Genomic DNA, 25172 nt, shown 5'->3' with positions numbered 1-25172 from the left:
ATATCTAGGCATCACATTATCTAGCTACGAAAAGCTCGAAACTGAAGTGGAAGATCAAGTGAATAGAGCAAACAGAGCCACAGGCTGCCTGAATGAAACAATATGGAGAAATAAAAATATCGGGAAAGAAATGAAAGGCAGAATTTACAAAACAGTCATCAGACCAATAATGATATACGCTTTAGAAACAAGACCTGACACAGAGAGGACAAAAAGGATGTTAGAAACAGCAGAGATGAAAACACTTGATGGTGATGAAAAATTGATGGTAAGACAAGATGAGGCAGAGATAGATGTACAGATATACGGCGTAGATGCAAGGTGGAGAACATCAAGAACTGGGTAAGAGATAGAAGAGTAGAACGGAACGATTATATAAGCCAAATGGCAACAAATAGAGTAGTAAGCAAGAGACGGTTCCCCAATAGGAAGACGATCAGTAGGAAGACCACGAAAACGATAGAACGACAACTTATTGGAGGCACATTGAAAAACAGACAGAGCCATGTCTATATAAAAAGAAGAAGAAGAAGAAGAAGGAAAACAAAGGCACGTTGATACAAGTTTGAACTGTACTTACTACAATCTTTCCGCCTTTTTCTGTCTGCAACTTTGAATTTGAGTGGTGGACATCGATAAGTTCGAATTAACGCGTCATTTTGTTATATAGTGTTACGATAAATGTGAGTCATACCCTAAGCTGTAAACACGGGTCCTCGCTTATACCTCCTATTGGAACTTTCCAGTTGAGGATCGAATAATATCGTTGGCGTCCCGACCGAAGGTTAAAGAAGCAGGCAGAAACTTCTAGATAAACAAATCAGGTATAAAACGGACGATTTGAGATTTAAAAGGACAGTCTGAAACAAGTGCCGCTTAATAAATTGTTCGCGCGGCTATTTAAATTGTAACCGGTGTGAATGTCTTAAATAAATTATATAAGTCTAAACAAATTAATATTTAAGTGTTTCTATGTAGATTAAATGAATAAATGTATGTAAATAAACTTGTAAAGTGTAGAACATTTTATAATAAATAAAGTTAATAAATTAAATTTATAAAAACAGTTCAATTGCAATGATTTTTTTCGTTCGAATTACCAAGTGCATAAAAATGTATTGATTTAGTTCGAAATATAAAGAGATTTTGTAGAGAACTCGTGATAACTTTGAATTATAGAGAGGTTCGAATTATCGCAGGTTTGAATTAACGCGAGTCGACTGTAATTCTTTAGCAGGTTTTAAAGAAAAAAAACACTCTTTGGTAAAAATTTTGGTTATGGATACTTGTTTTAACATAACTCTAAGTGTAATTAAATATAAAACATAAAAATAATTCTGTAGCAAAATTTTAAAAAACAACATAACTCTGATAAAAACTTGGCCGTGGAGTAAGGTTGATAAATTAAAAATAAGTGGAATTCTTCTATTTTTTAAGTTTGCAAAATAGTCTATCAAATCGTCATAAAATGTATTCTAATCCAATTGCGTTGCAATTTCTTCGACAGAACACAATAGGATATGGTTACATATCTTAAAAGAGGAAACCAATAGTAAGAAAATACCACTATTAGTAAGTTAATAACACTAAGTTAATAACCACTATTAGTTATTGGGGATACATGATTTATGTTTTAAAATAACATACATATAAAATCTAAGTTTGGTGTTAATATTGTCAGTAAAATAAATGTAAGACCAAATACTTACCATGTCAGGATAGTATCATGAGGTTTTTTTACAAGGGTTGTATTTCTACAGAATTTGGTACAAAAATATATTTACATACAACTTCTATCGCTTCAGTTTAGTTTCGTTTTATTGGATTAAAGAAACATAATGTATCGTTCCGGCCAATATGGCCTATTTATTATACCATGTTTTAACGTAGTCACATATTGTAAGTTTTAAACATTTCTGTAGAGGTCAGGAATACACTGAACCATGTGTGAAGATTCGCCTGCACTCTGTGGAAATATTGATCGGTAGTTATAAACATTTTCAAGGGTTTTAAACCAATAAACGTTAATTCTATTTCGTGAGATTTTTTTTAGATAGGTATTTTATTTTTTATAGATATAGTAGATTTAACTGAATGTGTAGATTAATTTTTATTCTTTTATCCCAGATATATCTAGGATAATTAAACCTGCATTTAATCAACTCGTTATTTATTAGTCTAATTTTGCCTAAAAGCATTAGTCATTTTGTACCAGCTCTATATGGGTTGTATATTCCGAACGAAAGCTTTGTAATTTTTCAACCTTAGCTTAGTTATGACTATGCATAAAAACAATAATTTTTGCGGTTGTATTTATATAATTTACCAAGAGATAAACAGGATTACAGACAGGACTGATTTATTTCCTTTCTTAGCATACTTAGGACGCTTGCCTTTTTAGGGAATCCGTACTATCGAATCATTAAATAGGACATATCAAACTACAGTACTTTAACTTCATTCCAACACTTATTACTATTACTACTTAACAAAGATTGATTACTATTACTACTTGACAAAGATTGTTAGTTGTTGGTCAGTCTTTTGAGCGAAACAATATCACCATAATATATATTCTTATAACAGTGTATCTAGACACGATTTATTCCTCAACGACTTCTTCTACATCATCTCCATCTCCTTCTGACGCTACACGCATTTTAGTTGATTTAGGTAATAATTGAGCCACGGGTATGCTAAGACCATTTGCCAATCCTTCTAGGACTTCATTAGTTATGTAATAAGTTATAGGAGTATTGCCACTTTGCTCCAATAAATGGCGAAGTTCCACAAAGTATTGCTTCGCTTCGGAGTAGTTACCGGATTTTACGAGGTATTGGATCATACTTGAATAAACGTCACCTCTTCGTACTGCAACTTCTAAATCATTTCCAGCTGTCATTAGGAGCTGTTGACATTGTGTGATTGCTGAAAATAAACAGATATTGGGTTTGTATTTAAAGAGAGTAAAGTTTTATGAAATACCAATAAATGTCCTGCTTAAGTTTTAACAGTATTTACTAGTTTGAACGGGAGTTAACCACCCATTCCAATCTGTTAACCAATGATGGAGACAAATCAGAGCCCACTGCTAGCCCAAAATATTATTTATAGTGTTACACCTCTTTAATCTCGAGTGATTTACCTCGATCCAAAGAATTTTGGCTTTTATGTTGAGATTTGCGTACAACTCTCGTTGAAAAAGTTCGAAACGATCAGGTTCCTTGGCTTCGATAGAATTGGAAAGCTCTTTGATTATTCTTGTCAAATTCATACAGAAAGGCGTTTTTGTTTCCGAAACCATTTCGTAAGTTGAAAGTATTTTTAGATGATAATACTCAGTGTCTAAGAGTAAGTGGTCATCTATCTCAGTCTTCCTTATCGTATGAAAAAAAAAATGATTTTTGTTGCCAAAAAAATCTCGTCTTACTACTAGATAGTGGAATGGTTTTCATCTCATCTTAGTCGAACTCTAACAAAAAATTTAATACCCTTCGACAAATAGCAGTCAATAACAGATAGGATCACAACATCATCAATAAACTCATCCATAGAAGACGTCTTAAAACCTTACAAGAGACTGTGTTCCCCAGAGACCTTATCCCTAAACCTAATTATATTTTACTAACATATCATCAAAAAATCTTTCTGGAGATATTCGAAACATCATTAAACGTTGAGTTGACAACATCCACATTTTATTTAAAGTACTTAATAATTTGGGCCAGTGTATATCCAATTCTATAGACCCCATCAATTATATGAATAGTAGTGTTGTTTATAAACTAAAATGTTCATATTATGATGCTACCTATATAGGAAGAACCTGTAGATCACTGTGTTCACGCTCTTTAGAGCACACAAAAAGATAAAACACTTTCACTTTTCTCTAAACATTTGAAAGAACATAACCACACTCTCAATATCCCAGACGACGTATCTCTGATTCACAATATCCCCCAAAAAAACTTTCTAAAACTCTACTTATATGAAGACCTGAAAATTATCAAAGAAAAGCTGAGAAGTCCAAACTGTGTTAATCGTAATGTCCCGTTTCATAGTGACTTTCTTCCTCTCCATCGCCAACTATTCTTATAACCCATATCCTCTACATCTTCTCTTACATCCATCTCCCACTAATCATTCTTCTTTTGCTATTTATTCATCTTTTCTAGTACCAATCAAGACAATCTTTCTAAATGTATTTAACTTATTCATCACCCCCACTCTTTTTCAGTATTTTTAATTTTCACCTTTGACCCTTATGTCCAATGTTCTGTATCCATCAATACTTCATAAGCAGATTCAGATCAGATAATTCTATTCCCCTTTACAAACTATTCATAACTACACAATAAGATTAAGCCATTATTCATATATATATATATATATATATATATATATATATATATATATATATATATATATATATATATATATATATATATGTATATATATATATATATATAATAATATAATAATAATAACAAGTGCCGTATACTAAATATAGTCAGAGGAAAGCTTCAGCCCAGAGGTTTCGATATGCAAGATGGTCAAAAAAACATCGAGGCAATGGGTGAAAATGATATGTACAAATATCTCGGAGTACAGCAAGCGTGAAAAATTGACCATAAACTAATGAAACTAACTTCTGAGTTTGTGCGAAGAGTAAGACAGCTAAATCGGTCATATCTTAATAACAAAAATTTGTTTAAGGCATTAAATACGTACGCCTGTTCCGCGCTTAGCTACTCATAAGGTATTATCAAGTGGTCAAAAACGGATATAGAAAGTCTCAAGCGAAAAGTAAGAACACTTCTCACAAAGGCGCAAAAACATTATCCACGCCGTGCACCGTGCAGTAGAGAGAACAACATTACCCAGATATTAAGGGGGAAGAGGACTTATGGACATAGTTGAGCAACTGGATAAACAGATTGCTAATTTAAGAACTTATTTTGGTGCAGGCTGACCTGCACGATGGTCGACATGGTAGACGACAACTACAAGCTATACTGTGACCGCACTGTGCTCCCGGACCAACTAGTGGCACATAATAGACCTGATCTCATACTAGTTAATAAACTTACCAGGCAAACAACACTTATTGATGTGGCGATACCTAACAGCAATAATTTGCGTGTTAAATACAACGAAAAGATCGCCAAGTATAGAGATCTAGAAATACAAATCAGGAGACAATGGAGAATGGAAAGTACCCAGACAGTACCTATTATTCTATCTACTACTGGTGTTATTCCCAAAAACCTGTTAACAAACATAAAACAGCTGGGTCTAAATGAACATCTTTATAAGGCCATGCAGAAAGCTGTACTCCTCGCGACGCGACGTCCAGATGTGTAAGAAAACACTGAGACAATGGAGAATGGAAAGTACCCAGACAGTACCTATTATTCTATCTACTACTGGTGTTATTCCCAAAAACCTGTTAACAAACATAAAACAGCTGGGTCTAAATGAACATCTTTATAAGGCCATGCAGAAAGCTGTACTCCTCGCGACGCGACGTCCAGATGTGTAAGAAAATTTTTGGGAGATACTCCAGCATACCAAGTTACCTAGGACTCGATAACACGAAAAGAGTCCCACCAGAGCTCAATCCTTTTGATACCGTAGGTATCCAGGATGAGTGAATTTTCCCCTTAGAGGGAGTGTGAGCCGTATGGCTTAATCTGGATAATAATAAATGTCTTTATTAACAAACAAATTAATTTTTAACAAAAAGAGAAATCAAACGATTTCTAAATTAATTAATATAATAATCTAATAAAAATTAATTTTTCTTTACAATAAAATATTATATTAGTAGGGCGAGATTCAGTTTGTATACCACTGTGTAACAGCGGCACATAACTGCTCTTCCCCTTAACCCTCCGAAGATAGGATAGATAGACTATATTTATAAACTATTTATTTATTTTTAAATTTTTAAATTTTTAAATTTTTAAATTTTTAAATTTTTAAATTTTAAAATTTTAAAATTTTAAAATTTTTAAATTTTTAAATTTTTAAATTTTTAAATTTTTAAATTTTTAAATTTTTAAATTTTTAAATTTTTAAATTTTCAAATTTTTAAATTTTCAAATTTTTAAATTTTTAAATTTTTAAATTTTTAAATTTTTAAATTTTTAAATTTTTAAATTTTTAAATTTTTAAATTTTTAAATTTTTAAATTTTTAAATTTTTAAATTTTTAAATTTTTAAATTTTTAAATTTTTAAATTTTTAAATTTTTAAATTTTTAAATTTTTAAATTTTTAAATTTTTAAATTTTTTAATTTTTAAATTTTTAAATTTTTAAATTTTTAAATTTTTAAATTTTTAAATTTTTAAATTTTTAAATTTTTAAATTTTTAAATTTTTAAATTTTTAAATTTTTAAATTTTTAAATTTTTAAATTTTTAAATTTTTAAATTTTTAAATTTTTAAATTTTTAAATTTTTAAATTTTTAAATTACTGTTCAGCTAACAACGCTCATAAATTAATGTTTTGAACTTGACAGTAGACAAATTTCTAATATTGTAGGACAAACTGTTTATATTGCAAGCAATTGAATACAAAAATGAACGTCTAAAAAAATATATTGTATTTTTAGGTATGGTGAGGGTATTCTTGAGCCTAAGATTAAGATTATGAACGTCAGTCCTATAAGTTATTCGATTGTACAAGTATGGTGGAAGTCTCTCTTGAATGATTTAATGGTAAAAACATAAAGTATGTAGTTTTCGACGATTTTTCATATTTTTTAGCCACTTGACTACGGTAAAGACATGACTTATCCTTTGAAATTTCCTGATGTCAAAAATCAAATGCAAACAAGAATCTTGCGATTTCTGTATTCTCCATAAATCAAATTCAGTGAGACACGCATTGTAAAGCACGTTACAATAATTTAATTTTGATAAAACTAGAGCATTACATAATAATGACTTGGTGACCATACTAAGGATCTTGAAGACACCATGGACAGACAAAGTCATCAATGAAGAAGTACTACAGAGGATGAACACAACCTCGGATTTGGTGAAATGCCGAAAGATGCAATGCATTTTGCAAGGTAACATTGAAGCAAAAAGGGCTCCAGGACGAAGAAGAATATCCTGGCTTGAAAACCTGAGAGCATGGTATAGAAAGACCTCAACACAGCTATTCCGTATAGCAACAAAGAAATTCATCATAGCCAGAATTATTGCCAACGTTCGGAACCTAACCTAAGAAGACCCTACTTAATAAATTATGGCTTTGATACAGTAATTTTAAAAAGGCGTAAGCTCTTTGTAAACAAATACTTACGTGACACGTAAACCTTAAATCTTCGTCTAACCAAACGAATTGTTTGCTAAAAATAAAATTTTCGTTTCCTAAGATAATTCGATTGACATGATTCTCTAAAAATATATTCCTATGGAGATTCCTCCCAAATATGATATCCCGAGTTTTGAATGTATTCAATTTTAAACAATGATTTTGAGAAAGAATCTGAAGATGAAGAAGGTCATGATTTATTGCATTTACTGCTTGATCAAACTCATTTGGATAAAATGTCATATAGAGTTGGGTATCGTCTGCGTAATAATGCTGTGAACAGGGCAAAAATACAGAGGAAAAATTAGATGAATATATAGAGAATAAAATTGGACCTAATATAGATCTTTAAGGCACACCAGTATTAAGATCTAAAAATGAGGAAATATTTTGATTAAGTTTTACTGCTTGACATCTATTAGAAAAATAGGATTTCATCAGATCAACTGCTCTTGCTTCTAGACCAATATATTTTAAAATAGAGAATAACAATTTATGGTTAATTGTATCAAAAGCTTTTGAGTAGTCTAGAAGAATTAGAATTGATATTTAGTTTTGATCATAGGCTCTAAATATATCATCTGTAATATTTAGTAAAGCAGAAAGACAGCTACAGCTGGACCTAAAACCGGACTGCATCGTAGGGATTATGTTGTTATTGAAGTTATACTTCCATACGCGCGCTCCACGTTGGAAATTTGTATGGGAGTGAATCTGTGAAATCATTACATATGTAAGATAATGAGTAAGAGAAAGACAGAAGATATATTTTCTTTCTCTTCCTCTCTCGAATATAAAAATGTTCCTTTTGTATATATAATTTAATATTATATATATTATATAAAGATATATATACATATAATATAATACATATAATAAAATATTTATTAATATTATTATTTATGTGATATGTTTTGTATTATTTATTAAATGTTCATAATTATATTAGTCTTTTGTATTTCAAAATAATAATCTCAATAAATCACTGTATGATCCAGAACTGTCAATTTTGAAATACATTTGTGTCATGTCCTCGGTAGTATAGTAGTCAGTATCCCCACCTGTCACGCGGGAGACCGGGGTTCGATTCCCAGTCGGGGAGGACGTTTTTATTAATATTATTACATTATTGTCATTTTTAAATACTTATGGATATTGCATTTTAATTTGTATTGTATTATTATATGGAAATATGTTGCACTGTATTGTAGTGTATTTTTTTTATGTATTTTATTGTCATTTTTAAATACTTATGAATATTGCAGTTTAATTTGTATTGTATCATTATATTATTAACAAAATAAACAATGAATTTTACTGCAGAGTATGTGTAAAAAAAATTTTGCATTCAACTGCTTTCATACATACATGAAAATAAAAATATACATTTTCATCAAAATATTGATTCAATCCTTCATTGTTAGTAAGTTGTTATTAATTCTGTTTCTCTTTCTGCTATGTCTTACCTATAGAATTACATATGTAATGATTGTGCAGATTGACTCACAAATAAATTTGTAACGGCGAATGCGTGTATAGAAGTGTAACTTCCACCGGCAGTCCCACTGGACTTGCCACACCCGTTTTTTTTTTAAATATGTTTGTAACTGAATATCGATCAGCTTTTCCAAAATTTTAGATTAATATAGGCAGTACACTTACTGGTCTTAATGCCGTCATCCTTTCTGTGATTATATTCTTCGGTAAAGGAATAACATGTGCCCGTTTACATTTAGTGGGAAAAATTGATAGCTTTATGATTCCAACGAACGTACCATTCGATTTTAAACGTTTACAATTTCCCGTGGTTTTGTCTTTTACAATGACAGTAAACAAGTCACAAAGTTTCCATGTTTGGCGCATGAATAATTATTATTCACACCTCGGAAAACCGTCAATGTTGTAGCAGTCAAAGCAGTGTAGGAAAACAATTATTCTTGGTCACACAGATCTCCAAATAAAAAATAAAATCTCTTACCGGTTTGCCCATCACCTCTTTCGAACAATTTTCTGATATCAACAAATCTCTTTACCAACGTGATTCGTTGTTGCACAATATCAGCTGCCCTCTGCATTTGCTTAGGATCTCTGGGTTCTGTTATTTTTTGCAAACATCGAGAAGCTTCTGTAAGAGCTCCATAAGCTTTTTCATAGTTTTGAAACTCGTCAATTTCCACCTAAATAAAAAGAAATGTGTTAACCCATTTTAAAAAAGTTAGGCGCATTCATTAGACATAGAGTTTGTTTCGTATACATAGGTACCATATAATTATTTGTAACAGTCAATATATTATTGATTTTATTTAAAATAATCAACTTTAAATCGGCTTCAAACCTACCAATAAATGTTTCCAAATGTAAAAGAAAGTAAAGAACATATTTACCCAGTGGCGCACCCAGGGGGGAGGGGTTTGGGAGTTAAACCCCCCCCCCCCCAGGACCCTATTCCTACACTGTTACTCACACATTTTAAGGAGTCAAAATGGAGGTAACATCATAAAAAAAATTTCGGTGACCAACCAAAACCCCCCCCCCCCCCCGAGAAGCAAATTCTAGGTGCACTACTGTATTAGATATTTATAGTAATGAGGTAATGAACTAAAATATTAAAAAGTATAATTTGTAATCTTGATATTTTGCCTTTTACACTTGCTTATTCATTCATTTATTTTTTGTTCCTATCCATGAAGGTAAATAATTGCAAGGTAAAATATAGAAATCTATCACGTTAGATAAAAAGAGTACCTAATTATTAAAAAGTAGTCAAACAAATGCATTTCTTGTCTTAGTAATTTATATATATATATTATATATATATATATATATTATATATATATATATATTATATATATATATATATATATATATATTATATAAATATATATATTATATATATATATATATATATATATATATATATATATATATATATATATATATATGTTACAATGCTTGTATGTTACAATTCCCGATTGAGAAAGGATAAACATTCTAAAGGCCACAAGGTTACAATAAAAATGAAGAACAAAGTAGAAAAACTACATAGTAGTTTACTCTAGGAGACTTTATTAAAAAGTTACACAGACAAAAATTGAAGATAATCTTATTAACATCGATCCGATTGTCGAGTTTGTCGAGTCTTTATCAGACTAGGGTAATATCAATTGCATACTGAACCAAAGAACTAAAATTGTTATATACAAAACACTGCTGAGACCGGTCCTTACACATGGACCATAACGCAGAAGGATGAAAGACTTTTGAGAATATTCGACTGTAAAATATTTGGAGCTATTCGCGATTGAAAACAAAGTATCTGACCTCTGGCGGAATAAATTTAAACTACTAAAAGTGGTATAAACAAACCAGACAGCTGTTGATTTGAATAGAATTATTAAATGTTTTAGTAAATTTCAGCATTATGACTATGTCACATTATATTGCCAAAGAATATTCTTTATAAAGCAATATACTGTGACTACGTTAAAGTATTTTAAATCAAATCGATATTGTTCTGTTCCTCAATGCAATTCAAGATCGACAAAAGATATTTCTCTATTTCTCTTTCCTAAACTGGAAAACTTGAGGAAAAAGAGGAAATCAATAAAAAGAAAATACCACTATCATTAAGTCAATAACATACTGAGAATACATAATTTATTTTCTTGAATAACAGAAATACAAATACTTACCATGTTGGGATAGTATCGTGAGGTTTTTTCCTCATGATTTATTACAGAATCTTTTAAAGACAAATCATGTGCTATGATCTTTTTTGACAGGTGACTCTCGAAGTTAAGGTTGATTTCATGTAATCAAATGAACTATCTTACAATAAACTCAACAAGTTATTTATTTATGTTAATATACAATAAAGTACTTACATGTCAAAAAATAGTATAAAATAAAAATTAACATATTAAAAACATAAGGCATAATATAAAATAATGCAAATATTAGGTAGTAAGACAAACATTACATAAAACATTATACTCTGGGTTCCCAGGTATACACAAAATAGGATTCTGAAGAATTCATCACTTGAAAACTGCTTCCCCTTTAACCAATGGTCTCTTTGCTTCACCACAATACTCAAAGATATCATTAGGCTAATTTCCATTTTTAAATGATAAAAATAACTCGTCTTAAACCAAACTAAACATGCAAAAGCAATGGTAAACATTAGTTGTTTATACCATTTATATCGGCCATGACGTTGCAATCGACCTGCCCTCTACATTCAGTTTCAATCGCGAATAAACCACCAAGCGCAGTGATGCCAATATATAACTTCGAATTATACCAACTGTAAGAAACTACTTCTATTGGAATGAACTAAGTATTTGATGGTTAACAACTTTGCTTAAAGTAAAATATAAAATAACGAGACTTTGATTGTCGAAAATTTATTCTACAACTTTGTCTAATACACTCTTAAAATGGTTGCTAATTACGATAGCTTTTGGCAACACAGAAAAGGTTTGTGACGCAAATTGCTAACGCAATTTAATTATAAATATAAATATATAACTATTTCTAAATATTAAAAATATTAAATCAAATTTGATCATGCCCCGCCTTGAAAGGACTAACTTTCAACAAACAAATAAAAGTTCATATAATAAATAAATATATAAACTAAAAGTCAGTCATAGAGTCAGTCATTGTTATTTGCACTTTCATTGTTTATAGGAACAGAACAGATATTGCCAATTGTCATACGGGTCATAGCATGCGCAGTTTCGTAGAATTCCGTTTCCGATTTTGGCGCTGCTACATTTCTTAAACATACTCCACACTATACATCGTTTCCTTTATAGGCGTTCTTCAGTTTTTTTTAATATGCCACCACCCACAATATTGCCTCACTAGGTCGCTTATATGTTATCTCTTAGCAACGCCAAAAACTTTCTTTTTCTTAAAATGTTGTCTCCCTACGGAGGTTGGCAATCATAATGGCTATTTTTATTTTTGAACTGGCTGTTCTAAACAAATCAATCGATCTGCATTGATACCAATCACGTAGATTCTTTAACCAAGAATTCGGCCAACAGAATTTCTTCCTTGAATCTTTCAATGTATTGTGAGTCTCAAAATTTCATATTTTGGTCCCCTCATCACATGGCCTAGGTATTCCAGTTTTCTGGTTTGTATAGTGGTGATTATTTATGTTTCTTTACCAACCCTCTCCAGTATTTCTTTATTTGTAATTCTATCAGTCCATGATATTTTTAATACTCTGCGGTATAACTAGAGATCGAAAGCCTCAATTCTTTTTAAATTGAATTTTATTAATGTTCAAGTCTCAGCTCCATATAACAATATTGAAAATATATAACATTGAATAGTACATAGTCTGATTTCCAAATTAAGATTTCTGCATGTTAGGAGTGGCTTCATTCGTATAAATGATGATATGGCAAACTCTATTCATCCGTTTATTTCTGCAGTATGATAATTGGTTTCATTGATCAAAGTTACCAAGTACTGATATTTTTCTGTTTATTTTAACACGTTACCAATAATTGTCAATACGAAATTTTAATGTATATTATGTGGTCTTTTGTAATAAGCATATATTTAGATTTTATAGCGTTTATAGTAATTCCCATCTCAGCACTATTCATACTTAAGCTTTCGATTAGATGTTGTAGATCTTCTATACTCGTTGCAATGATGACAGTGTAATCTGCATATGGTCAGTTGTTAATTCATTTTTCATTAACGGTAATTCACGTTTTGATATTATTGAGCGTTTTTTTTTGAAAATTTCTTCAGAATATAAATTAAATAAAAGTGACGATAAAACGCATCGCTGTCTAACTCCTCTAGAGATATTTATTTATTCTGACTATTGCCCATCAATTTGAACTATGGCACTTTGGTTCCAATCTAATGTTTGGATTATATTTATGGTTTTACTGTCAATGTGCTTATTCGTAAGTATTGATATTAGTTTTTTATGTCCTACTCTATCGAAAGCTTTTTCGTAGTCAACAAAGCACAAGTGTACTACACTTAGTGTAGATAATTACATCCCGACATTGCTGAATCAGTATGTTGATGGCAAATAGTATTTCTAAGTACCCATTCCATTTCGGTATCCGAACTGCGTCTCACTAATAACCTCCTCTAACTTTTCAAACATTCTCTTGTGTATTACTTTAAGCAGTACTTTAAAAGTATGATTCATGAGGCTCAGTGTTCGATAATCAGAGCACTCTTTTGCTGCGAGTTTCTTAGGGATGGTTATAAACGCTGACTTCAGCAACTCTTGTGGTATTATTCCCGTATCGTACACCGTATTGATCAAATCCGCCAATATTTTGAAGTTATCGTCTTCCACTAGTTTTAACAGTTCTACTGATATTTCAACTAATCGAGCTGCCTTATTGTCTTTAGTCTCTCTAAAGAATTTAATTCTTGGTTTTCCAGCATTTCCCCTCTTTCATCTTGCAAAAGTTATATAAAGTTCTCTTCCCATCTTATTAATTTTTAGGGTAAATCTATTTGCGGTAAAAGAAATAGTTGACACTGTAAAAAGGACGAGGAAGAAATGGGCCGCCCTTGTGATGTTTGATGTGAGAAACGCTTTCAACTCAGCCAACTGGGGTCACATTATCACCTCACTGGAAAAAGCAAACGTGTCAGATTATTTGATCAATATAATTAAGGACTACCTCAATGAAAGGTATGTCCAAGTGGCAAAACCTAAAGACCTGAAAACATCAGCAGGTGTACCGCAAGGATCCGTACTAGGACCAATGCTTTGGAACATTTTATATAATGAAATCCTAGAAATCGACTATGGAGCAGAGACCAAAGCTATTGCATACGCAGACGATTTAGCTCTACTCATTCAGTGTAACAATAACTTTGAGTTAGAAATGTTAGTCAACAGAAGCTGTAGAAAAGTCAAAAGATGGATGGTGAAACAAGATCTAGAGTTGGCAACAGAAAAAACAGAAATTCTGATCTTGAAAGGCCCTAGAGCCCGCCCAAACCTGGCTTTTGTAGTAGGTAGTACAAGTATAGAACCTACGTACTGTGCTAAATATCTGGGCATCCAACTAGACACAGGTCTAAGATTTACAAAGCACCTGATGAAAGTAGTCCAAAGAGCAGAAGAGAGAACCGCTGCATTAACAAAAATTATGCCAAATATCGGCGGTCCAAGTGCCCTCAAAAGAAGAATGTACCTTCAGATTGTGCATTCTACCCTCTTATACGGCGCTCCCGTATGGTACTAAGCCTTGAGAATGGCTAAGTATAAAGAACTGCTTGCAAAGGCACAAAGGAAGCCTCTACTAAAGGTAGCAAGCGCATACCGGACTACTTCTACGATTGCCCTACAGGTCATAACAGGTACGCTCCCCATTCACCTCCTAGCTAAAGAAAGAGACACTTTATATAACAGAGAAAACGGTCATTTACCGGAAATAAAATCCGAAGTAAGATCACATATGCTCCAAATATGGCAAAATGAATGGGAGGCACAAACGGAGAAGGCACAATGGACCAAAATGTTAATCCCTGATGTGGTAACTTGGTCTAAATGTAGGTTCAGAAGGTTAAATTATTTTTTTACACAATTTCTCACCGGCCATGGCTCCTTTAGGTCGTACACGTATAGAATAAAGAAGACAACAAATGATTTGTGTATAGATTGTGGCGTCATAGACGACGCAGAACACTGCATTTTTGCTTGCACTACTTTCCAAAGAGAACGGAATAATCTAATATCAAGGCTAGGAGCGATAACGCCCAACAATCTGATACAGAAAGCGACGTAAAACAAAGAATCCTACGATGTTACTATCGACATAATTACGCAAATTATAAAGAAAAAGGAGACGCTAGAAAGAGCGAGATAGGAACAGGGTGGTTGAGGTAAAAAATTACATAATACGCTGTCATGAGTTCTTTACAGCTCGGCTGCACGACGGAATAGACGGCACCTTTACAGCCAGATCTGTAATTATATTACGTACGTAGTTTTCACGACCTCATGCCTCTTTTAATTCACATTCCTTCCTTGTCAGGCTGAACACACCTGCACTTTTTATGAACCCATATTTTGTTTCCCCACAATACCGTCTCTGCATATTATTTTAAGTGGTTCTTATCGTTGTTAGGTAAGAACCCTTTTACAATTTTCTCCCAAATTTCCAGACTGCACAAGGCATCTCAATGTTTCGTTCACCGATTGAACTCGTCCGGGGGTGCCTTGTCCGAAGAAGGGGTGGTTTTTAGTTGGTAGGCGACTGGTCAGGGGTGCATGTGGCGCATATAATCCATACTTTGGATGCTATGTCCTAGTATGTGCTCCTTTCCGGATCGAATCCAACAGTACTAGGGACATCTTCCCTAGTCCGGTTTAGAACCTTTCCACCTCAGTCCAAAAAAAAGGTAAATCTATTAACAGTACTTCTTTCTTGTCTTTTATCTATCCTTGCTGTCATTTTGACTCATTTCCCTCACTTCCCTCATTTTTTTGTGCCTATTTCTCATATTTTGTTTCTAGTTTTTCTATCTCTTTTCTTCAAATCGATTTTACCCTTAATTATTCGTTATATTTCTTTATACTTTTGTAGATCTTTTCCTTTATATTTCCTTCTTTCTTCCATCTGTAGTAGTATTTCTTCTGTCATCCATTGTTTTCTAGCCTCTGACCTATGTTGTGTCAAACTTTCTTGATCTGGTTTCCGTCATATGTTTTTTATAGTATTCCACTTTTTGTTTACATTCATAATTTGTTTGTTGTCAGTTAGTGTTTTTGCATAATAACTTTACAATATTGTATTTATAATAAAAAATATATCTTACCTGAGCACAAGCGACGTAGAAATTGGCTAATAAATCCAGTGCTTTACCCTTTGAATAAAAAGTGATTATATTCTTGAGGATTTCGGGATGGTTCTGCCAATCTACTGATTGCAAATAATTAGCTGCCATGATATAGATTTCTCTTTGACGAGAAACTCCTGCGAAGAATATTATTTTGTCGGTATCTCCTGATTTCAATAAAGCCTTCATGGCCTTTATCTAAAAGCAATATACATTTATACTACTAATGCCGTAATTAAATAAATTGGTAATTGTAGTTTAGTTATTTTTTACTTATTTTATAATATTTTTAAGCAGTGAATACATGAGAAGAATGGAAAAAATTAGCATCGCAATGCTAACATTAAAAAAAAAGCAAAAAGCTACCAAAAACCTGTAGATCTTAAATAATATTGAATACAGTTCTTTAAGTATTATCAGAAAAACAAAACGAATAAAAAATAAAGTAAATAAATACTTATAAATTGTACAAAGTAGATAAAGTGGTCATTTGGCACCGTAGCCCTTTATACATTGCGACTTAAAAGTTATTTTCTCAAAAACTGCCTTAGCATTTCTTGAATAAGATGAATATAAATTGTAACAATAAAACACTGAAAACTTTGTTTCCAAACTTCCACAAAATTTATTTTAAATTCTTATCACTACAGCTGTTTCGGCTGATTGCCTTTCTCAAGTGATCTGTTTTTGGTATGGGTTTACACTTTATAGTCTCTAATGAAATAGGTTGAGGAGGGGAGAACTGTTTGTCTCAAGCTGGTCATTCAGAATTATATCTGTGTTTTTAATTTGTTTATTTCCATAGATTCTAACAAAGATAGCTTAAGGCCTTTATTTTGAATGTGGAGAATTTTAAATTCGTCATTAAAAGAATGATTATGATCTAGAAGGTGAAGTGCGTATGTAGAATCTGTTTTTCTATTATTGAAAGCCCTTTTATGTTCTGCTATTCGTTTATTAAAATTTCTACCTGTTTGACCAATGTAAGTTTTTGGGCAGTCGCCACATTTAAGTTTGTACACACCACTGTGTAAGTGTTTTTTATGTTGGCTCTTGTTGTTTTTAATATATTTGCCTAGGTTGTTATTTGTTCTGAAAGCTGGTGTTATTCCTTTCTTTTTTATGTGTTTGGCTATTTTTGTTGATATTTTGCCTGTATATGTAATCGAGCGGAAGGTACTGAGTTTTTTCTCTGGTGGTGGAAATACTAAGTTCAGGGCTTTCTTGTGTAGTTTTTGATTTAACATTTTATTAATTGTTTGTTCGTTGTATCCATTGTTTACTACTATTTGCTTAATGATATTTAATTCTGTCTCAAAATTGTATTTTGACATAGGAATTGCTGTTAATCTATGTAACATACTATGATAGGCTCCCAGTTTATGTTGTGTGGGATGGGATGATGAATTGTGAATAGTCGTGTCAGTATGGGTAGGTTTATGAAATATGGAGAAGTCATGTTTGTTTTTAAGTCTGGTAATTTTTAAATCTAAAAAATTATGGATTGATTTTGTTCTGTTTCTATTGTAAATTCAATATGACTATGAAGAGAATTAATATACGATAAAAATTGGTCAAGTTGCCTGTTAGTTCCTGTGAAACATACCAGTACATCGTCTACGTATCTCCACCAATATAAAAACTGTTTGAATATGGGATGTTTTAAAATGTTTGTCTCTAGATGATCCATAAAAATATCTGATAGCAATGGGCTTAGAGGATTGCCCATTATAAGTCCTGCTCTGTTATTCGTATATAATTCATTATTAAATTCAAAGTAGTCCTGGTTTATGCAAACTTCAAGAAGATCTAAAATTTCAGATGTAATGATTGGATTTGTACTATTTTGGTCTAAAAGGTTTTTTACTAGAATAAAAGTTTCTGTGGGAGGGATACTAGGAAAAAGATTTTTTACGTCAAATGAAATTAATCTGGAGTTGTTAGGTAACTGAAAATGTTGTATTTTATTAACTAGTTCTATTGTATTTTTTATGGTAAATTTAGGTGAAAATTTAGTGTGTTCTAAAATAATCTCTAGCAGTTTTTTTGAAAGTTTATATGACGGAGCTGTATAAAAAGACACTACAGGTCTTATTGGGTGATCCGGTTTGTGTAGTTTAATGAAAGAGTATAATTTAGTAGGTTGTGGGTTCATGATACTGAGGTATTTCTGTTCTATTGGATTTACTATTGATTTTGAATTTTCTAACGCTAGCTTAATTTGTTTTTGATACTTCTCTGTTGGATCTTTGTGTAACGTTTCAATGTTTTGATTATTTAAAAATTCTATTGTTTTGTTATTATATTCTATTTTATCTATAGCAATAGTAGTGTTACCTTTGTCTGCTTTTTTACCTCCTAAATTATACTCTTTCATTAAACTACACAAACCGGATCACCCAATAAGACCTGTAGTGTCTTTTTATACAGCTCCGTCATATAAACTTTCAAAAAAACTGCTAGAGATTATTTTAGAACACACTAAATTTTCACCTAAATTTACCATAAAAAATACAATAGAACTAGTTAATAAAATACAACATTTTCAGTTACCTAACAACTCCAGATTAATTTCATTTGACGTAAAAAATCTTTTTCCTAGTATCCCTCCCACAGAAACTTTTATTCTAGTAAAAAACCTTTTAGACCAAAATAGTACAAATCCAATCATTACATCTGAAATTTTAGATCTTCTTGAAGTTTGCATAAACCAGGACTACTTTGAATTTAATAATGAATTATATACGAATAACAGAGCAGGACTTATAATGGGCAATCCTCTAAGCCCATTGCTATCAGATATTTTTATGGATCATCTAGAGACAAACATTTTAAAACATCCCATATTCAAACAGTTTTTATATTGGTGGAGATACGTAGACGATGTACTGGTATGTTTCACAGGAACTAACAGGCAACTTGACCAATTTTTATCGTATATTAATTCTCTTCATAGTCATATTGAATTTACAATAGAAACAGAACAAAATCAATCCATAAATTTTTTAGATTTAAAAATTACCAGACTTAAAAACAAACATGACTTCTCCATATTTCATAAACCTACACATACTGACACGACTATTCACAATTCATCATCCCATCCCACACAACATAAACTGGCAGCCTATCATAGTATGTTACATAGATTAACAGCAATTCCTATGTCAAAATACAATTTTGAGACAGAATTAAATATCATTAAGCAAATAGCAGTAAACAATGGATACAACGAACAAACAATTAATAAAATGTTAAATCAAAAACTACACAAGAAAGCCCTGAACTTAGTATTTCCACCACCAGAGAAAAAACCCAGTACCTTCCGCTCGATTACATATACAGGCAAAATATCAACAAAAATAGCCAAACACATAAAAAAGAAAGGAATAACACCAGCTTTCAGAACAAATAACAACCTAGGCAAATATATTAAAAACAACAAGAGCCAACATAAAAAACACTTACACAGTGGTGTGTACAAACTTAAATGTGGCGACTGCCCAAAAACTTACATTGGTCAAATAGGTAGAAATTTTAATAAACGAATAGCAGAACATAAAAGGGCTTTCAATAATAGAAAAACAGATTCTACATACGCACTTCACCTTCTAGATCATAATCATTCTTTTAATGACGAATTTAAAATTCTCCACATTCAAAATAAAGGCCTTAAGCTATTTTTGTTAGAATCTATGGAAATAAACAAATTAAAAAACACAGATATAATTCTGAATGACCAGCTTGAGACAAACAGTTCTCCCCTCCTCAACCTATTTCATTAGAGACTATAAAGTGTAAACCCATACCAAAAACAGATCACTTGAGAAAGGCAATCAGCCGAAACAGCTGTAGTGATAAGAATTTAAAATAAATTTTGTGGAAGTTTGAAAACAAAGTTTTCAGTGTTTTATTGTTACATAAAATGAATTTCCATCAAGTAACGGTCGAATCCATCAATTGAATATGAATTTGTTACTTGATTATATTGATATATGTTAAGTGTAATAAAAATAATACCCGACCCGGTATCAACGGCGGATCCAGAGAGGGGGCCATGCCCCTCTCCACCGAGAATTTAAAAAAATATAAATTTAAATATTTGCAGTTCAAACATTTATAGTTTTTTCTAAATTTAAGATACGTACATACTAACAACATTCGTGAAGACTTTGTCAAGTTAATTAACGGTTATAAGAACATAAAAATAATTAGTGAAAATGAAGGAAGAGGGAAGAACAATGCCTGACAGGAGAAGCCTTGGGAAAAATAGTATTCAACTTGTTAAAGGAACTGCACTTGGATCCAAAGAAATGTGTAGGAATCGTTACTGCCAGTTATAAAGCATAATGAGCTCTGAAGCAGTCGCTGCCTCAACAGAAATAAAAAAGATCGCAACAAATGCAATTATATGTCATTGTCTGAATGATATTTTAAACAACTCCCTTTTAACTTCTATTAATGTAAAGTCCATCATAAACACAGTGGGGACATTGAAGTCAGTAATATCATTTTTTAACATGTTAGTCAAGAGAAATGAAGTTTTAAAACTGAAACTCGGAAAAAAAATATAACAAGTTTATGCGAAACAAAATGGGTTGAGCATCATGAAAGCATCAAAAAAAGTAATCCAGTTCAGATTTGATATTTTACATATAATTAAAGCACTAACATCTATCTCAACATAGAAGGATCCCAAGACTGCTACACTGGCATCAACTTTGTTTAATTCTTTATGCACATCTGAGTTTCTAGTTTCAATGATGTCACAGATTGACATATTATAATTAACATTGCCACTAAGCCGGCTTCTACAAATAAAATCTCTTGATACTAACCTGGCGACTAAGGCTGTTTTCAATGCCATATTGACTTTGAAAGATTTTAAGTTTTAATAAGATCGCATTCATTGTCCTTGTTTTGGTCAGTATTAATTTCATTTTTTTCTCGAGGTAGTCGAATCACTCTCCTGTCTTGCAGAAAAAATCGCTATCCCGTCCCTTCCCGCGGAGAAAAATACTGGACAAAGTGAGGGATGGCACATTCCTCGAGCATCACTAAACTACCAATACTATTCGCCCTTTTTTATGCTATTTTAATTTTATAAACTAAACTTCATTTATTTTTTTATACTTTTTGGACTTTATGGGGTTTTAGGTTAAAATTTGCTGATTTTTCGTTACTAGGCAAATGAAAATACTTTAATAACGATAAGTTTTGAATGTCGTTGTGGTACCCAAAAGTGTGTGAAAAGTGCCTTAAAACTCACAATTCTAACATTTATTTTTAAAAAAATTCCCCCAGACCCCCAAAAAAGTTCATGCCCCACCCTCGAAAACCGGTCCTGGATCCGCCTTTGCTCAGTATTTCCTATTTTTTATCCTATTTTTCGACAGACACATGAATGACGTTAGTTACAACTTTATTGAAGAATTGTTTATGGTTAATTTAACCCAGAATTAAAAAAAAAACTGATTTGTAATGCATCTATAAGCTACGCAGATCCGATTTAATGTAAAATAAAACATTATATCTATTTATCTATATATCCAACCTTATTTCTTTAAATGTAACACGCATTATATAGTTAATACTTTAATATTTTAATTTAAGATTTTACTTTTAAGTATATAAAATAAATTCAACACTCTTTATCAACTTACCTTATCACCAGCTTGGGTGAATTTCTTTGTCGCTAGATGATAGTTTCCTTGAACCATAAGACTCTCAGCTAAAGTTTCCAAAACCGTTTCTCTGGTATCTTCATCAACCAGGTCTTTAGATGGTGTTAGCTTTTCTGCGAGATCTTCGGTAAGTTGAACGTTATGTTTCATGCATAAATTAATGGCTTCTGTATACTGAAATGTGATTATTATGTGAATAGTATTAAATATGAGGCATTAATGAAAACTTAAAAAATATATGATGACATATATTATGATGATGATGTTGTGGCAATACTTATATTTAATTGTTTAGAGACGACTGCTTCAGTACATATAAAATAAAGTGCACAATAATATAACATTAGTTCCAAAGATTGCCGTTTATTTGCTTTGATGACTTTCATTCATTTATGAGACTCATTCCAGAATTTTATAATTCTGTACAAGCTAGTAGATGGACAACCATATGTTTTTGTAGTAACTTGGCAATCTCCAAAAAGTGTTTATCAATTGCGATCTAATATCTTACAGTCATTCAAAATATGGTTGACCATTTCAGGTTCTGTGCTACAGTGTCTGCAGCTTAAGTCCCCATAAAACAGTCCCATCGTTCCAGGTGTTCCTTGACTAGCGTATGTCCAGTAGGGAAGCCTGTTATGGCCCTGATCTGATTGATACTTTTTTTCCGCAATATTTCAGCCATATTAGGGTATGTCTGTCCAATATACATTTTGTCATACTTTTTTTCCGAACGTGGACGGTGTTTTTTGTCACTAGTATAGTTCATTCTCTTCTGGTAACTTTATCAGCTATTTCATTACCTTGTATTTTATGGTGACTGGAACCAATACCAGTGTGACACTTTTATGTTCCACCAGTCTGTCGAGTTGTTCTCGAAAATTTCCACAATTGCCTAGAGCTTCTAAGATCCCCATGACCCTTGAATATCTGTGTATATTGATCCTCTTTAGTTCGAAAACATTAATCACACTTTCTCCTGCACAATGCATATATTGCATAAATCTCTTAACGGAATAGAAATGTTTACATTTCCATTACTACTGAATATTTCCACACACAACTCTCCCGCAGTTTTAGATCCATTTGTGTAACAGGTATAACCCTGCAGTCTAGGTTGTATTTCTCGTTTCCTCTACCCCATCTCTTTCGTGGGCATATGTTCACTTGAAATGGTACTTTATCGAGTACTATCAAGTGACATCAGACTTATCAGCCTCAGGGACTTAGGTTTTTCCCATCCCATTTTGTCAGGTTTGGGTATAGAAACTAGCCTTATGAGCCTGCATGCTTTTGGTTTATCCACCAGCCAGTCGTAAGGTGTATCATACATAGCTTTTTGAACAAAAGTGTAGCATTTTTAAATTCCGGTTTGTGTAAAGTTTTAATTCACGTATTTCAAATTCCGTTGTAAATAAGGTGTTAATGTGCGTTTTAAAAAATCTTCAAAGAAAAACACAGTAATGTCTGTTCGATTGGAATAAATACAATCCAATCATTTATTTAAATTGTAATTGCCGCTAACGGAGTGATAAGTGTTTCTTTACATTAACTAAAATTTACATTTACAAAAATGAAATTTAATCAGATCCCAGACAGGAGTTTTTTTTTGCCGGGAACAGATGATCGAGGCATGAATGAAGGAATTCAGTCTTGGTTTTGCTTTTGACTGGTCTGTGTCGGGCGATCTTGAGGAATCAGATTGAATTCAACGGCATACCGCTATTACCGGCTTTTTGCCGGTATGGACGATGTTTGGCGACCAAGTAGTCCCTGGCAGTAGTTGGTGTCCCCTGCAAGTTCAAATTAGTGCAGATTAGTTCATCTTTAATCGTGATGAAAGCAGAAATTCACCGTAGTTTTTACCTTTTTTCTATACCCTTTCACGGCAGTTTCAATTAAAATGCTGATTATTTTTTGATAGGAGACCGATAAAAAAGGAAACATATCTATTTTTATCTATTATTTTTTCTTCTACATGTAACAGGGGTACACCACCTAAATGTTTTGCATGTTCGAATAACCTTTGTTCTCATATACCACACACACTCAATTTGTATGTGCATTTTAAGAAGCGAAAATTCTACATATCATAATATAATAATCACTTTTATTTTTTGTAAATAACATTCAATATTAAGATCATTTTTAAATAACTTTACCACGTCATCGAGAGAAATTTGTTTTAAACTTTTTAAAGGTGTAAGAAGGTATTCATTTATAATGGTTTCTTGTTATAGATGTCAATAAAGATGTAAATTAATATGTCCAGTTAAATCTATGTTTCAGCTAATAATAAATATAGCTTGTATGTAACAATATAGTATTTTTGATTTCTCTAACAATCTTTTTTTCTGTTGGACCACATATAAATAATTGCTAACAGGTTTGCTGAAAGAAACATAGGAGGTAAGTGTGATTGTTTCTTGTTATTTGTTTATATATGTAACAATAAAATACTGAAAACTTTTGTTTTTAACACTTTCACAAAATTCGTTTCAAATTATTATCACTACAGCTTTTTCGGCCAGAGTTCTCAAGTGACCTATTTTTCCATATTTGTCTGGTTGTTCTCTCTCTGTCGGTTGTTTTCTTTTTGTCTGATTTTGTTGTCCTGTTTTAAGTGGTACACCTCTTCAAGACGTGATTTGTTTTCGTTTGGTGTCGACATTGCGTCGCTGCGTTGGACTCACTGGTGGTACGCGTCGGTGGCTGTAGTTCTGCGGAAGAGGTGGGGTTCAGAGTGGTCAGAGGTGAAAGGGTTTTACCTAAAACGGTCCTTCTCAGAAATTTATTAGTAAAAATTATATAGTTATGAATTGTAAATAAATTTAATTAATAAATGTATAAATGTAATGAATCGCGGAGAGGGCAGCTGTGGCTGTAACCTCACAATAGAGAGGTATAATTGTGCAATGGGATCAAGAAACCACAGAAAACCGATCTCTCTTTGTCCGTAGCAAAGCTCGAAGTGAGCTATTTATTAGTTACGGCGGAAATAAAGTGGAGTTGCCTCCAGGTTATTAATGTATTCATCAGGGAGTTCGTTGCTGACTAGAGTCGGCAATTTGCCGAAAGATTTAATGCAGTTTTAATGATATTTTGGGCTCTGATGTTCTGGCCACGGATGGTTTTGATTGTATAACTCCTGCTAAGAGAGGAAAGCCTCTCATCAATGGGCTGGATATTTAACAGTTGATGTATGAGGTCGGAGAGGTAGTCGTGCCGTTTGTAGTTTACACTACGCAGGATTCCCGTTCCAATCCCAGCAGTTGTTGTGTAAGGCGGTGATTGAACATGGCCAAAAAATTTGCT

At 32.2% G+C, this 25172-nt stretch overlaps 1 protein-coding gene across 3 annotated transcripts in view; it reads right to left on the bottom strand.

The window, feature by feature from the left end:
- Positions 1-2221: 2221 nt before the first annotated feature.
- The window catches only part of rempA (intraflagellar transport protein rempA), a 108779-nt gene continuing 85828 nt past the window's right edge, over positions 2222-25172 (bottom strand). For 2 of the 3 annotated variants that reach the window (XM_072526647.1, XM_072526646.1), the window contains exons 14-17: positions 21837-22031; positions 16153-16371; positions 9305-9503; positions 2224-2928 (exon numbers count right to left, since the gene is read on the bottom strand). In XM_072526647.1, the coding sequence (XP_072382748.1) occupies positions 2603-2928; positions 9305-9503; positions 16153-16371; positions 21837-22031 (939 nt within the window). In that variant the 3' untranslated portion in view covers positions 2224-2602. Of the gene's footprint in view, positions 2929-9304; positions 9504-16152; positions 16372-21836; positions 22032-25172 lie in introns of all 3 variants that reach the window. The other variant, XM_072526648.1, reaches the window with a different exon arrangement.

The sequence above is a fragment of the Diabrotica undecimpunctata genome, chromosome 3 (assembly GCF_040954645.1).
Source record: "Diabrotica undecimpunctata isolate CICGRU chromosome 3, icDiaUnde3, whole genome shotgun sequence".
Classification (NCBI taxonomy): domain Eukaryota; kingdom Metazoa; phylum Arthropoda; class Insecta; order Coleoptera; family Chrysomelidae; genus Diabrotica; species Diabrotica undecimpunctata.
Note: the sequence above shows the minus strand (reverse complement) of the source record. Positions and strands in the feature narration are given on the sequence as shown.